We start from the raw sequence: 15,587 nt of genomic DNA, 5'->3' as shown, positions 1-15,587 counted from the left end.
TCAACTGCTGTTACCGGAGGTAACTCAGACAGCATCGCCTTTGGAGATTTGGGGTTTATTTACTTTGTGAGAGATCCTTTATTGATTTGTTTGGGAAGAGTATTTACTCGTTGGAAAATAACTGAACTGAACAAACTGAATTTCTATCTTTTGTTGTTTATTGCTGAATCCCCCAAAAACTGGTGTTTTTTTGTTGAACTCTGGACTCTTTATTTTTGGTGAATATTATTGAGACTTGCATTTGATTACCTTAAACTTAATTCAGCAGATCCACTTTGTTTGAACCAGCCCGACAGCATCCAATCAAGTTGCAGGAGAAAACCATGAAGAACTAGGGTTACGTTACGGAGCGCCAGCTGGCTCCAGTTACTCTGTTGTTAAATGGCATTACATTTGGTGAAGAGCGCATTATGACTTGTTTAGAAAACTCAAAGTTTAGGACTTGGGAGTTGACTTGGGACTTGCCTGTCTTGACTTGACTTGATACTTATTTGTGACTTTCAAAACAATGACTTGGTCCCACCTCTGTTATGAACACAACTGCGTTTGTGCCAAGTGAGAGTGTACAATTTATAATGAGTCAGATTTAAGATTACATCAGAGTGGACTGAGACTGAGCTAAAATTTTAGTCATCAGCACATATCTTCCTTTCATTTGTTTTCCTATTATAATTCTAATATTTTTCCTGCATCTCAGTCATATTGTTGCTTACAGTGCTCTGAAGGAGACATGGTGCTGCCCTAGCATATACCCTCTGCTTAGCTGTCACCAGACATGCTGTCACTCTGACTTTGGTTCATCTAGAAGCCAGTCCGCTGGCCGTCACTGCCCTTCCCTTCCCTCTGCATGTTCTTTTCATGTGTCCCTCACTCAATGGCTCCCATTCTTTATTTGATCTTAATTTAGAGGTGACAAAGCATTTAGGGTTTCCACTTGTCAAGTTGTTTCATCTCATTGTCACCGACCAACAAGGTAACACTAATGTGATCCGTCAAAATGTTGTATTAGATGTGTGAGGGGGGTTTTGTGAAGGTCTGTCCGGGTGAGCTGGAGGATCTACCAGGCTGTGCCGTTTCAGACGATTTCATGTTGTTACCAGGTGGAGGTTTCAGAGGTGTTAGGAGGGATTATGTGCATCCCAGGTGTCAAGAAAATGAGGATGTGGAGGGACGGAGGGTGTAGTTGACCCTCCCAGGCCTGTGTCTGATGTGGCTAATGGATGCTAATGGTTTGAAAGCTTTGTCCATGTGGCATCACCTGGCTTGGAGCCCTTTGGACAGGCAAGAGGTCAGGCCTGTGACTGTGTAGCAGCCTTGAATCCCATCACAGAGTCCTTGATCAGCTAAATCCAAAGATGAGATGGTTGTGCTTTTTGCAGAAACTGTAATGACAGGCTTTATGTGAAGGAGATTTCATTCTTAGTTATGTCCCTAAAAAAGGCCGAAAGTGTGTTTGCATCAATGATTTTTCTCTTTGGCCACTTGGTCATTTGGCGGAGCAGAAGGAACGATTCCCACAGACCATTTAGCAATGTGGGATGGTGTCTGCGTGCTTTAGGGTTTGGCAATTGATGGTTTCTTGCATCCAAACCGATCTGGACTTGTGTCCACTATACCTGTTAGAGCTTCTAGCATTATAAACACATCGTTTTAATTAGGGCTGTGTATTGGCAAGAATCTGATGATGCGATCCGTATCATGATACAGGGGTTACGATTCAATATATTGCGATATTTTAATCGAATATTTGGAAAAATGTCTTATTGTAAAGAACACACCTCCATATGCATAAAATCTGAGTAATAAAAAGTTTACTTTTTTATGCAATCAGAACAGTGGGATTTGCATTTGCATTTATCACAGTCCCTGTAGCATCCAACATCATAACATTACTTTGAGAGGGCACATACACTGAGAGGGAGCATCTCTTTGCAAACAAAATAAGATATTGACTGAGTTAATCTTTGCATGTAAACTATTAATTAAATGTTTTTGAGAATCAATACAGTATCACAAAACATAATATCCCGATATTTAAGTTTTTCAATATTCTTTGTTTAGTTTTAAGGGGACGAACATTTACATTTTATTATGACTTGTTTTATTAAATAAAATCAAATATCTTTCTCTTCTTTCTCAGACAGGGAAATTCTTTGGAGAGGCAGAGGGGGCTGTAATGAGTAAGCTTCTGCAGATGGGCTCCTTCAAGAGGTAAGTATTTCAAACTGCACAGGCGTGTGTGTGGGTGCATGAGTGTGTACTTATATGTGCCAGCGCGAGTGTATGTGCGAGTGTGTGTGTGTGTAAATGTATGTGCATAATATCAGGCAGGCCACAGAATGAGAGCATGTCTCCCCTCGCGCTGACAGCTCTTAACTTGGCCAATCGTGTTGAGCTATTCAGCGCTGAACTCCGACCCCTCGCTCAGCAGAGTTCTCCGTTAGGGGATTACAGCAAATCTTTTCCTGAAACGAAGGAATTAGGAGAAACTCGAAGTCACACACACACACGTAGACACATTTACGCAGATACTGCTTGTTGTAGAGCTGTGTCTCCTGGAAAACGCCAGGAGCAGTGGGTGGCGACTTTCTGCAATTAATTTGGAAATTTAACCCTGGAGGATAACTTTCCCAGTATTAGAGAGCCGAAATGCAGAGAAGCAGACACAGACAGACACATATTGTAGTTTGACTGTGGAGTCAAACTAGTATGGTCGTTGAATCTTTAGAGAACTTATAGTTGCTGAAGCTTACAACCACATTTCCAACAGTGCAGTTCTGCCTTCAGGATGTGGGTGAGGAGATTTTAGCCACGCTGTCTCAGCGCATAAAAATCATAGGTGACAAATCATCGCACAAGTAGACAACCACGCCTATTTATCTTAAGGATGAAGCTCAAAGGCTGACAGCTTTGGTTTACAGTCCCACTCATAAAAAACAAAGAAGACTACAAGTGCTTTCACTGAATCTTTAATGTCGGATGATGAGGGATTGTTTGAAAATTAAGGGCGACGTGTGATGAATGAATAATACGACTTGTGTCGGTGAAGTGTATTAGCATGATGAGTAATAGAGCTTATAGATCTTAACACTAATGAATCCAGTGCGATCTGTCTTAACCCAGTGCCATCTGTAGAGAATTAATGTGCCAAGTTGCTGCACGGTTTTTGTCTTGATAAAAAAAACAAAAAAACATTAAAGACGTTTTAAAGTGCGCCACTTAAAGTCGACACCGAGCTGCCAGCTTGGATTTATCCGTCAGCGTCGAGGCTGCACATGAAGACGAATGTGCACAAATTATTTTGAGTTACTTTTGGATTATCCATCTTTTCACACAAGTAATAGGAAAAGGAAATCAATACAAACATTGCAAAGCAAATGAAGGCTCGCACACCCACGCTCATACAGTCACACACACACACCCATGCAAACACACACACTCATACACAGATATTACATTTAGTCTAAGTTTGCTGCTAACACCATTATGTGGCCTGGCTTAGCGCTAATTGGTTCCTGGCGGTGTGTTGGAGCTGTGTGTCACCGGTACTGTGACTGAGGTTTGAACATCGCCCAGGGCTGCGGATAGACCGAGCCCACTCACTCAGACATTGCACACATGCACACGTCAAGTCTATAGGAACTTGTCCACAGGCTATGAGAATGAGCGTCCAGTGTGTACGTGTGTGCGCGTGTATGTGTGTGTTAGGAACCCCTTCAATAACCTCACCCAGACAGACCCAGACCTCACACCCTCAGGGTCTACTAAGCCCTTAAATCCTCTGATATCCCCCCCAATATCCCCAAATCATCTACACACACACACACACACACCTTCCTACATCACTTTGAGGAACCTCTCGGGGAGCTCTCGGCTTTCACTTGCTTTCCTTTTCCCATTCTTGCCACATCCATCCAATATATTATCCGCAGGTAAAGCGGCAGTTATAGCAGAGGTGGGATCTTTCCTTCCTGCTCCCACACAGCAGTCCAAAAGGCCCCGCAGGCATGTGCTAGTAGAGATAATGTGTGAATCAAGACTTATATCACCTCATCTGGGCTACATCTTTCTGACAAAATGCCTTACTTATCTATAAAAAGCATCCAATTCGTCTCTGATATCTCTGTCTCACTCTCTGTCCTCTCTTTATCTACTCAGGGTCACTCTGTACGACTACCAGGCTCTATGTTGGGTTTTTTCAGAGAGTAGTGACAGTGGACACACACTGTTGGATGTGAGTACTGCATTTTTTTCACTCATTTGTAATCGTGTATTATGTGTTTTTAGCTTCTGATCAATATTTCCTCTTTCCTTTTTTTCCTTTAGCCTTACTTTGCTTTCTTCTCAGCCATGAAGTGGATCCTGACTGAACTTGTCATGTAAGACTTCTGTGTATGTGAGAGTGTCTTTTGTCTGTAATACCATACGCTCGCTACTTTTGAGGACTCGTATGGTGGCCTCTCTCGTCAGTGTGTGTATGTGGCTATATATATATATAAACTGTATGTTTGTTTACGAGTGCCTCCACATGCACGTCGACGTGATCATCAGTGATCAGGAGCGGTAATGGCTACCTGATGTTTCCTGTAGCGCGGGTATTCCTGTGATGCCATGTTGTGGTTGCGGAGTCTTCCTGGGTGGTCTGTTGTCGCCACAGTGCATCATGGGAGGATTGAGTTGTCAGAGCTAATTTTACAGCTGGTTTTCTGTGAAGACAATTTTTTTGTCTTTGAAATAATAGTACCCTTTTGATTTATGTGTTTTATTTTAAATTGGTATTTTACATCTCACATATGAATGAGTGAACTTATCTATGTAAGGTCAGAACTGAAGGGTGAAAATATAACTAAATTATGAATTATGAGATAAACAAAACATTACCTACACACCAATAATTGAGAATTCTCAGTTAGATATTTAACACTCACTTCTTGGAAAAGTGTTTCATGGTTAATTGGATTGAACGACTTTGAGGCATCTAAGAAGCAATAAGATACATATCTATGCCACGGTTGCTTTTAAAACTAAATTGATGATCTTTGGTGAAAATAAACAATTTTCCCGACTGTAGTTCTGGAGAAACTTTTGTAAAATGGTCTGAATGTAACAGTATAAGCATGTGTTGGAGTGTATTGTTATGGTCGATGTCTTCTCCATATTTAGATTCCTGGTGGAGTTTAACTTGTACAGCTGGTGGTACTCCGACTTCACAGCTAAAGGTAAGAACACACTCTTTGATGATTTGCTCTCTCTCTCTCTCTCTCTCTCTCTCTCTCTCTCTCTCTCTGTCTCTGTCTCTGTCTCTCTCTCTCTCTCTCTGTCTCTGTGTGTGTGAAGCAAACTCACACACTCATACAAAAGTATGCAGCTTATACTCTGATTGTAATACAAGTTTATATACAAGCTTTGTTTATGCACATTCCGAATAGATAAGGCTTCGTGCCTGCACACAGCAATGTATAATATGTACTATAAGAGCTACTTAATCATATTTTATTTTGAATGTCAGTTGAAAATAGTCGCATGTTCATATCAGATGCATAAAGTGCAAAATAATTCTGTTCCTCAAATAATAATCTCTCATTAATAACTATGATACAGCAAGAGAAAGAATCAGGATTATTTTTCTCACTGTACATTTGTGTAAGTTTTATTGTAAATTATGATTTACACCGCTATGCATTTTTTCAATTTATTTTTTAAATATAAAATATAGTTTTTCACATCGGAAAAATGGATCTTTGCTGTAACCAAGATTTTCACTTGCAGCACCCATTACAGGCTTTAATTGCATGTCAAATGGGTCTGTGTAGTTTTATTTATTTAGTTTCTTAACTTCATACCTACATTTCATCTCAATACTTCAACATAACTACGTGCAGCAATAAATGAATAACACCTAATTTTCCACCTTCTAAAACATGTGTTTTTTTAATAATAGTTTTTGCAGTTCACTTTCCTTTTTCTCCTTTGCGAGAAAAAGGAAATTAAGTAATTTTTCAATTTTACATCTGCCCATAAAAACATTAACGTCTTTTAGAATGACAATCAAAGTGCTGTTTCTTTTTAATATTTTTATTTGTGTTTCTAAAATTAGTAATCCAAAAATGAAAACATACGCTGACGCATCCACTGTCGGTTTTTCATCCTAACGCCTGAGTTGACATGGAACAAAGTTCATTGCGTACAGAATAAACAACCAGTGTCCTCGGCACTGACCTCCTGTCTCCATCTTCGCCATCTCCCCTCCATTTCCTCTCGGTCTGAGTCAGTGTGACCACTGGAAAAACAGAATAAAGAGGCACAATCCAAAACCTAAAAGTAAAAATGGCAGAACACGAGATTGCCTCAAGTGACCTCAGTGTGAGAGAGGGTGTGTGTGCACACACATTTGTATGTTGTTTGTGTGTCCAGAGGGGGTTGTACTTGATGGTTTTATGATCTGTACGGATGTCTGTCATATTGGTAGTGGTGGGAAGCAATATCCGCTTTGTAACAGGAGTCAAAAAGGACTTCTCTTTCTTTCTTTTCCCACTCAGTCTATCTCTCTCTCCTTTTTTGGTTTTATGTCTTGTACCTTTCTTTTTCTGTCTCACTTTCTTCTACAAACACACACACATTCTCATATGATTACCGCCAAGCTATGAACGCTGTGATGCTTTATGGTGTGTTGAATACTGTTTCCCTGTCTGAAATTAAAGCCTCACTAAGCAGCATCATATTGTAGAATTAATTCTAGCCAAAACTAATATGAAAATATTTCATACGTGAACGAGAGAGAGAGAGAACCACAAAATGAAAGTCTATAAAATGCTTTCCTTGCACACTGTTATCCCCGAATGAAGTGAAGCTGGGCATCGCTGCTCGCCAAGCAGTCGAGACAATTTCACAGCTGGCTAGCCTCAGGTCTTAGCAGCACTTTCTATATCTTTTTACAATAGAGACACGGGCCCGTGACACACAGCTGAAACACCCCAATTTAGCAGCCCGTAACCCAATCTACACCGCCTCTCAAGCTGAACTAATCCCAGACGTTTATACATGTAGGCTGCGTTTCTCACATGCGTACAGTTTATATACAACTGCGCATACACGCTCACACATTTTTTTTTCACACAATAATGCTGCAATGCTGACATCCAGTAATTAAACTGCTCCATTCACATCACACACATAATCCAACATCTTTAGAATTATGTGTGTGTTGTAAAAAAAATGTGTGAAGACCACCCGGAAAAAGCTGAACTTAAAGGATAAAACCACACGCCTTTAAATGTTTAGATTTAATATGGAAATGTTGATTATATAATAAGCCTGCTTTAATAAGCCTGCTTTAAAAAAATATTGACCCAAATAGAAAAATGTATGATTTTGCCTCCCACCCTCCTCTCCATCCTGTAGCGTTGTTTCAAACCTCTAGGTGGCAGGAGAGTTCAAGCAATGTTGCATAAACGGCGGCCTAGATTTACACTGGAAGGACAAGAAGCAGCTCTGGAAGTTTAGAAGTGCTGCTTTCTTTCAAACTTGTGTATTTACAGGGATGTGGTGTGTTTAACTGTTTGCTTTCAATCTATTTGCATTCACATATTTTAAATGTACTTGACTTTGGAATGGAAATGACTTTCTCACTCAATTACTTTTTGTTTCTCCTCCCTCCAGCTCAGCGGATAGGTCGGACCATGCAGGTACCATGTGACACAGAGTACCCGGCCTTCGTCTCCGAGAGGACCATCAAAGAGAACATGGGCAATGTCGACTGCGACGGCTGCGTCAAGTATGAGACACACACATTAACAACACCGTAACAACAGCAGCAGCAGTCTAAATATCTGTTTAATAAAACACCTCAGATATCAGCGATGGAGCCACTGCGCTCCATAAAACAAGCTAACAATGAAAAATGAATTATCCTGTTAACTCTCATCTTGGCGAAATATTTTTATCTCCGTAATCCCCGATAATGAGAAACACGTTTAAATAATTTGTTGTCTGCTGAAAACACTTTTATCCAGACGATCCATCAGAGACACACACACACAAAGACACTCAACTCTCTCTCCTCCGGCAGTTTGAAATACGAGGCATTTAGAGATGAGGGAGAGAGGTGGAAAAAAGGCTTCCTTTAAAAATGGGAAAATGAGTGTGGTCCCCATTAACAATTTGGGCTTTTCTGTCAGGCAATTGTGGGGTGTTCTCTGGATCCCTCCAATGGGCCCTTCATTGCTCCCAGCTGTGGAACTGCCAGGGAGGCTCAGAACCTTGTATGTGTGTGTGTTTGTGTGTCTGCGTGTGCGTGCGTGTGCGTGTGTTTTCCTTGTGTGTCTGCTGCCGGTACAGCCCCACAAGGTCAGCAGGGTAACCACTGCCCTGGGTGCTAGGAGTAAAATGCGGTTGGGGATGCAGTCACACCACCGAACACACACATACTGTACACACACACATACATGACAGAAGCGAGCTTCATAGAAGAGTGGTCTCATCTCCAATGATGACACCAGATCTGGGATTAGCGGGCAGGGCAGTGCGCTCCGAGCAACACGTCGCCCTCAAATAAATCTTTTTTAAAGCACAATGAATTTGACAAAGTAAAATGGAGTTTTTATTTCGGTTATATGGAATTTTATTGCTCACATTAGTAATAGAGGATATTGGTGATAAACATCTGTTTCACGTTACAGGCTGACTGAGGCCTTTCTCTCATATTTTCATTGGGACACGTGTGTGTGCTTTATGCTCGAGGAAATATACCCTAAGCTCTTGCCTGTTAAACCTCTCTTTACGTTATTTTGACTGTGTGTGTGTGCATGCGTGCGTGTGATGTCAGTATTTGTATTTGTCCATTACTTCCTGATGGGTGAGACAGATCATAAGAAGCAATTAAATCTAGAGAATGATATAATGGCTTAAATAGCCCTATAGGATGATTTAACCCCCATTAATGTATAGCCAGCTTCTCTAGACTGTAACATGAGATTTAGGACAAAGAGTTGTGTCATGTCTCTAACCAGAGAAAGGTCTTCAAGGGGACTATTAGCGACAATACCCGCGGCCATATATCCTACCGCTCCACACGCTCTTTTGCTTTCTCTCGACCGTCCCAGACGAGCAATGTCCCGGAAAGAGAGAAGTTCAAAGTTGCAATGAGCTACAGCTTCAGCGCTACAGTCAGTCGTGTAGACGTGGTTTCATCTGTTAGAGATTCTTGAAATGCATCCGTCTCTTTATCCCGGGACGCACTAGTAATCACGGTATTGCTGAAATAGTTGTGCATATTATTATCATGCCGTCACTCCTAATGTGCTATAAGGCATGTTTCCTTTCTTTAACACAGCTTTTTTAAACTGATTTTAATGCCACGGTTGCAGAAGAGAAGTGCACTTTAGAATATACGGTATTTGAAAACAGAAAAAAACTGAATTGATATAACAATCTTTTATCAGTTTTAAAAGGATTTTATTTAGTTTTTTCAATTTTTGTTATATACACATGTTGAATGCTGATTTTTACATGTTAAATTAAGTTCACATTTATATATGCAAAATTAATAATTATGTACATTTTTAGATTGAGAATTTCTTAGTAAATAGTCCCTATTTGACTTTTTTGTGACATATTTCAAATTGTTTTTATTTAATTTTTTTATTTTCTAATTTTTGAATGGCTCATGTTACTCAATCGGGACCTTTTTGTTTTAAGCTTTTTGCAGCATTTTCGCCAACCGCCACTGGAATTTAAAAATCTAAAAATAATTTTAAATCTCCCCCGAATATACAGTACTGCATTTTGGAATCATGTAAAATGTATAAAAAGGCTTAAAAAAGAGAATACTGGAATCACGGTGCCCAGTTTCCCCAAAAGTAATGAGAGAAATGGAAATAAAATGACAGCATTGCTCTGAAAACTCTCCAGTCTGTTTGTTGAGATTTTATTGGAGCAATTTCAACTCATTGAATTAGTAATTCCTAAATTGCACGCAGTAATTACCGGTCAAATTTCCCCAACTGTGATGACAGATATTTCTGAAAACCATACAGTGCACGCAGTCATGGTTATGGTTAAGTTATGCAACGATTAAATCATTGGAAAAAAATGTGAACATTCTCTACAGGACACACAAAAATATTGCATTTAGCCAACACTGAGCACGGACTGATTTTACCATGAACGGTAGAAAAACGTTGCTACTGTTCTGCATCGAAAGCAAAGCGTATGTTAAGCATAACGTATTGTGAAATGTTATCTTACAGTACAGCTGACTCTGGAAAGATAAAACATTCTCCATGATCAAAAAGTGTTGATATATGCAGTGCTAATTTTTATCAGCTTCAGCGACAGATTGTGTGAAATGTTTTGTCAGAAGAAGACACGATCTGTCACCACGTCTTTCTGTGTGTCTTTATCTTTTCCTACAGTACATCAGCTATATACTATACATCTAACTCTTGATTTCTTTCTCTTTTACTGCCTTATCTTTATTTCTGTGGGTCTCTATGTCACTCTCTGTCGCTCTATCTTTTCTCAGAGAGACATATTGGATGTCTTTGTTGTCCATTTCTCTGCTGGCCAAAATCACTAAAAAGCCACAGCACTGGGAGACCATGTCAAGAAGACCACAGTCTTTACCGTCTGTGTGCTTGTGAGAGAGAGTATGCATGAATGTCTGTCTCTGTGCATACCGTACACATCCTTGTGTGTGCCGAAGTGTGTGCCTTTCGTATGCGGTGTAAGGCTCGCTTTCCCAGCACTGGGCATGTTCAAGGCCAGCAGCTGTGCTGTCAGGATGTGTTTAAGTCTTTTCTCCACGAACACTTGCTCTGCTTTCTATCAGCGGGCTGAGCTGGGCCGGCCCGGCGCTGTGCAGGGGCGAGCGCGGATTATTAAACATCAGCAGATCCTAATTCACCCTGATTGGAACTGGCTTGGCCTATTTGCTGAGCCTGGTTTGGTTGGGTTTGGTTGGTCACGGTGGGATAACTGTATTAGTGTGTGGCGGATTGGTGCTACTCATGGATTGCAGCCTGTTTGTGGTCAGATGAAATTGGTCTTGGTATTGAATTAGTTAGGATGGAGATATTCCCCGGTCCGTTTGATCCGATCAGGTCTTTGTTTTACTTCCTCCTTCACACGAGTTGAGAAAGCGTATGCGTGTATTTCTGTGTGTGTATCCCACGTGCACGTTCTCATACGCGTCTTATAAATGCCTCACGGTGAACTCGATAAATCAACCAGGCTGCGGCAGAAGAGAGGGAGGGAGAGGAGCAAGAGATAAAGAAAGAAAGGGTGACAGAAAGAAGAGATCATCTTTACGACCTCTCTTCTTCATAAAGCTTATCCACGGTCATAAATCACGGGCCAGGAGGCCGAGCCGAGGCCTGATCTCTCAGGCCAGTAAAACACAACCATGGGAAGCCATGAGCGCAAAAGTGTGGTTCCTATTTGTCTCCCTTTGGAGTGTTTTATACTCTGCAACACTTCATTGGTGCTCGCCTTGGATAGGATATAACAGAGACAAAAGAGAATGAGGAAGAGGAGGGGATGGAGTGAGTTAGAGAAGTATGTGTGTATACTTTATATGTGAGTCTGTCGATGTCTCTGTATGTTTATTGACAGCTGGCGGTGAGACAAGTCATCTTCTTGACATGCATCCAGTGGAGTCTCTTCAGTGCATCTTCCCCTCCGCCGGGGGGAGAACACTAATAACACAAATCCTTTGACACACATGGAAATTTACATCATACCCATGCGCCTTGTCTACTTGCCAATCCAACTCTCAACCCTCCCTTGCTCCCTCTCTCTTCTTCCTTCCTCCTTTTGTTTCTGGCTGTCTGTGCTGTGATTGGCAGGTCCTTTGTGATCCAGCAGATCCCCAGCAGTAACCTCTTCATGGTGGTGGTGGACAACAAGTGTGACTGCAGCCTGTTTGAGCCAATCACCATGGACCCCATCGAAATCATGTATATCCTTCACTGGCCAAAGACTGTGAACAACTACAGTGTGCCAATTGGTCAAATTGGTATCCTGAGTGCGAGGAAGTGGCATTAGGATGATTTGGAGCTACATTTGACAGGGATGTGAAGATTCGTAAACAGATCCAGTAAAACTTTGACAACCTAGACTGAATTAAAAGCCACAATAACTAATAATATTTGTTTACAGCTCAAATTTCAAATGGGTGATGCATTTTGCAATAAATTCACTTAGAAGAAGATGAATGAATTAAAGGAACAGTGTGTACAATTTCGGGGGATCTATTTGCAGAAATGGAATATAATATTAACTAGACCTCAGCCAAGGTGCATGACTTTAAAAACAGATCACAGCTCACAGCTGGCGGTACAGTGAGGTGGTCGGCTTATTATTAACATGGTGTGTTTCCGTGTAACGTATCAACGGATGCCTCTCATATTCAGCAGCCTCGTTATGTCTGTATAATGTTACACTACGTTGTCTCTCATCCCGCCATCTACCGCTTTTTTCTTTCTCACCGCGGACGGCCAGCAGCTCCCGCCGCACCTCGGAGTCTCGCTACACATCCACACATGTATCACTTTGCTCTCAGAAGGAGGCGGGGTCATGGCCTGGGGTCGTAGCCCTGAACGGACAAACCAAACACTGGCTCTAGATAGGGCCGTTCGCATTGTCACGTTTTCGTGTTGGCCACCGTAGTTCTCCTACAAGAAAGAGAAAGACGAGAAATTTCAGTTGGTTGCAATCTGCAATCTCACCACTAGATGCCACCAAATCCTACACACTGCACCTGTGTGTGTAACATTTCCAGGATCCATTAACAGAAATGGAATATAATAATCATAACTAAGTTTTCAGGTATAGTCACCTGAAACTAAGAATCATTGTATTTTCGTTACCTTAGAATGAGGGAGCTCTTCACAGAGTCTGCCATATTTCTAGAGTAGCCCAGAAAACAAGAATTGTTGTGTTTTCTCTGGAGCCGGTCCTCTTCACGGAGTCCGCCATGTTGCTCCGCCATGTTTCTACAGTAGCCCAGAACGGACAAACCAAACACTGACTCTAGAGAGAGCCTTTCTCGTTTTTACGTTTCCTGAAGGCCACCGTAGTTCTCCGACATGCTTGTGAAACTGCAGTAACGCCAGCCGCCGTCTGACTTCCGTTGCTCCTAAAGTCCTCAGCTCCTCAGTTGCAATCTGCATTTACACCACTAGATGCCACCAAATCCTACACACTGTACCTTTAATACATGAACGAATGAATGAATGGTTTTTGTGGGCAACTTTAATGTGTTATACAGCTGGCCTGTTGCAGCCACTCCAGTTAGGCTGTTTCCCCCCCACTTAGAAAAATAACAGCTGATTATGTTTTTAATGGAGAAGTCGATTCTCTTCCAACTCATGAGCTCCAGTATCACAATACTGTAGTTAAAGCCAGTGTGTGTCCATCAATGTTATAAAAAGAGAGAGTAGAACATTTTAATTTGTGGGGAAGCTTTGGGGAGTTTGTTTGCCCTCTAACCTTTAGGTGGATGAAAGACATGAGAGCATCGTGAGGGTCAGGATCTGAAGGCTTTGAGACAGCACTCCACTAGAAGTATGTTTCACAGTGCTGTGTGTGTGTTTGGACTGTGTTACACAACAGCCCATGCTGCGATGGGATACTGATCAATAGCAGACACAGCTCAGAGTGGAGTCAGACTGAAGGAGCTTAGCTCGTCACCACATACCCGATCTGGATTCTCCTACAATGTGCATCTCTTTATGCAGTACAGTCACGCTGTGTATACATATCCACCACTGTTTATTTTGTTGTGGAGTGCTTACTGTAGCATAAAGCCAGCCTGCTATTGTGTTGCTATGCAACAAAAGAAATACTCGTCAAACATTGCTCAGTCTTTTCTTTCTTTGTGCACACCGTGCTGTGTGCAGAAGTATCACAGCCTCCGTAAGAACCTCTTTCCAACATGCATTCCTTTCCATTATAAACAAGAAATACACTCCAGCAGGAAAACACCCTGCAGAGGATACACATTGTCTGTTATTGCCTTAACTTCAGCTGCACATAATGAATCTCTCAAATGCGAGAGGTTGAAGATGCAAAAGGACAGGAGGCGCCCAGATACCTGTCACCCTTTCCACCCAGAGGTATTCACTCCACAAGCACACACAGATCACTCACTATTATAGTACTTTCTTTCATAATACATCCCCCGCTAATTCCACTTTTGTGTTTTTTAAAAAATATTCCATATATGTCCTTATCTCGTTCATAGGAGAACTCAATGGAGTGCGGAGGAGCTGTGGGTCTCGCCCCGTCTCTCCTAGCAACACTGCTCTGCGTCCTCCTGGCGCTGTTCCCTAGGTGACCAGAGCTGGCCACGCCTCTCCATCCAGAACTTGACTTGGATCGGCTTGGCTCGGCATGCAAAAGAATCGCAGCGATGCCACAGAAAAAAAAAAAAACCTTATAAAACTGTGCCCAATTCCAACTCACCACTTACAAAGCCCTGAGGTACCTCCCTACAAAATACCTATTTGAAAGGATTGATAATGATTAGCTATTACAGCTGCTAAGTAGTGATCATTACGGTGCTTTAGCAATATCACATAAGCTGCACGAAGGGGTTTTTGGGGAGATGCAAAGTTTCGAACATAGTAATAATGCTAACAATGCACATAGTAGCTTAAAAACTGCACAAGGGGTCCAGTAAAAACCCACTGACACTCACACCACTATGTTCAGTCCTTTCAGGTAGCCGCTAAGGGCTAGGGTCTGTAGCTGGGCTTGGAACTGGGCATAAGAGCCACGTAACACCTATGTGGAGAGAGACAGGTGCACCTTTTCCCCCCGGCCCACTCTGACTTTTCATGGACAATAATGATTCTGAAGATTAAAAAAATAATAATACTGAAGATGATTATATGTGGCTGGGGTCGTAAGTGAAATGTTTGTCTAATAATCTTTTTTTCATGATGAGAAAAAAAATAAGTTCTAGTCTATATATGAAGAAAAAAGAGTTTTATTTATGATTTGCAAGTGGTACCCATAAACTGTGACTATGAGATTTTGAGTCCTCTGACGTGAGTGGTTGTTAATATTTGAGCTTTGCCTTATTGAACGATATTGGTCCTGTTTGTGTACTTTTGAAATAAAATGATGTTTAAAATCTATGCCGTTGTCGGAGCCATGTTGTTGAAAGGCTCTTAGCGAAGCAGACCTTCAGTAGAACAATAGAGTTAATACGAAGCATCAGCTCTCATCCCTATAGACTTTTCTATTGTTGTTGGCAGATTTGTCTGATTAATACAGTATCTGCTCTTAGTGGTTGGCTGTGGGGAAATGTTTGGCTGCCTTTTTGGCCTCCACATGAGCAGAGATGTGTGTGCACATGCATGTATGAATGCATCTGGTGTTTCGCTCTTCTGTCATTCATGTAAGCCTCTGCCCCAGAGGCCTATCCCCCACACAAAGAGACACAATAAAGACCGTGACACTGGAATCGAAGGCCAACCACAACATACATCTGTATTTGTTTACGAAATAGACACAAAAATCCTTTTTTTCCTTACAAACATACATGCGAGAAGAGGATTCCTGTGCCATGCCAGGCCAACGCT

At 41.6% G+C, this 15,587-nt stretch overlaps 1 protein-coding gene across 4 annotated transcripts in view; it reads left to right on the top strand.

The window, feature by feature from the left end:
- Positions 1 to 15,140, top strand: part of cacna2d3a (calcium channel, voltage-dependent, alpha 2/delta subunit 3a) — a 125,933-nt gene extending 110,793 nt beyond the window's left edge. For 2 of the 4 annotated variants that reach the window (XM_037772393.1, XM_037772392.1), the window contains 9 exons: positions 2,141 to 2,211; positions 4,159 to 4,234; positions 4,327 to 4,379; positions 5,164 to 5,219; positions 7,660 to 7,774; positions 10,523 to 10,636; positions 11,844 to 11,956; positions 14,032 to 14,114; positions 14,243 to 15,140. In XM_037772393.1, the coding sequence (XP_037628321.1) occupies positions 2,141 to 2,211; positions 4,159 to 4,234; positions 4,327 to 4,379; positions 5,164 to 5,219; positions 7,660 to 7,774; positions 10,523 to 10,636; positions 11,844 to 11,956; positions 14,032 to 14,114; positions 14,243 to 14,335 (774 nt within the window). In that variant the 3' untranslated portion in view covers positions 14,336 to 15,140. The remainder of the gene's footprint in view (positions 1 to 2,140; positions 2,212 to 4,158; positions 4,235 to 4,326; positions 4,380 to 5,163; positions 5,220 to 7,659; positions 7,775 to 10,522; positions 10,637 to 11,843; positions 11,957 to 14,031; positions 14,115 to 14,242) is intronic. The other 2 variants (XM_037772394.1, XM_037772395.1) reach the window with 1 other exon arrangement.
- The last annotated feature ends 447 nt before the right edge of the window (positions 15,141 to 15,587 follow it).

The sequence above is a fragment of the Sebastes umbrosus genome, chromosome 6, assembly GCF_015220745.1.
Source record: "Sebastes umbrosus isolate fSebUmb1 chromosome 6, fSebUmb1.pri, whole genome shotgun sequence".
Classification (NCBI taxonomy): domain Eukaryota; kingdom Metazoa; phylum Chordata; class Actinopteri; order Perciformes; family Sebastidae; genus Sebastes; species Sebastes umbrosus.
Note: the sequence above shows the minus strand (reverse complement) of the source record. Positions and strands in the feature narration are given on the sequence as shown.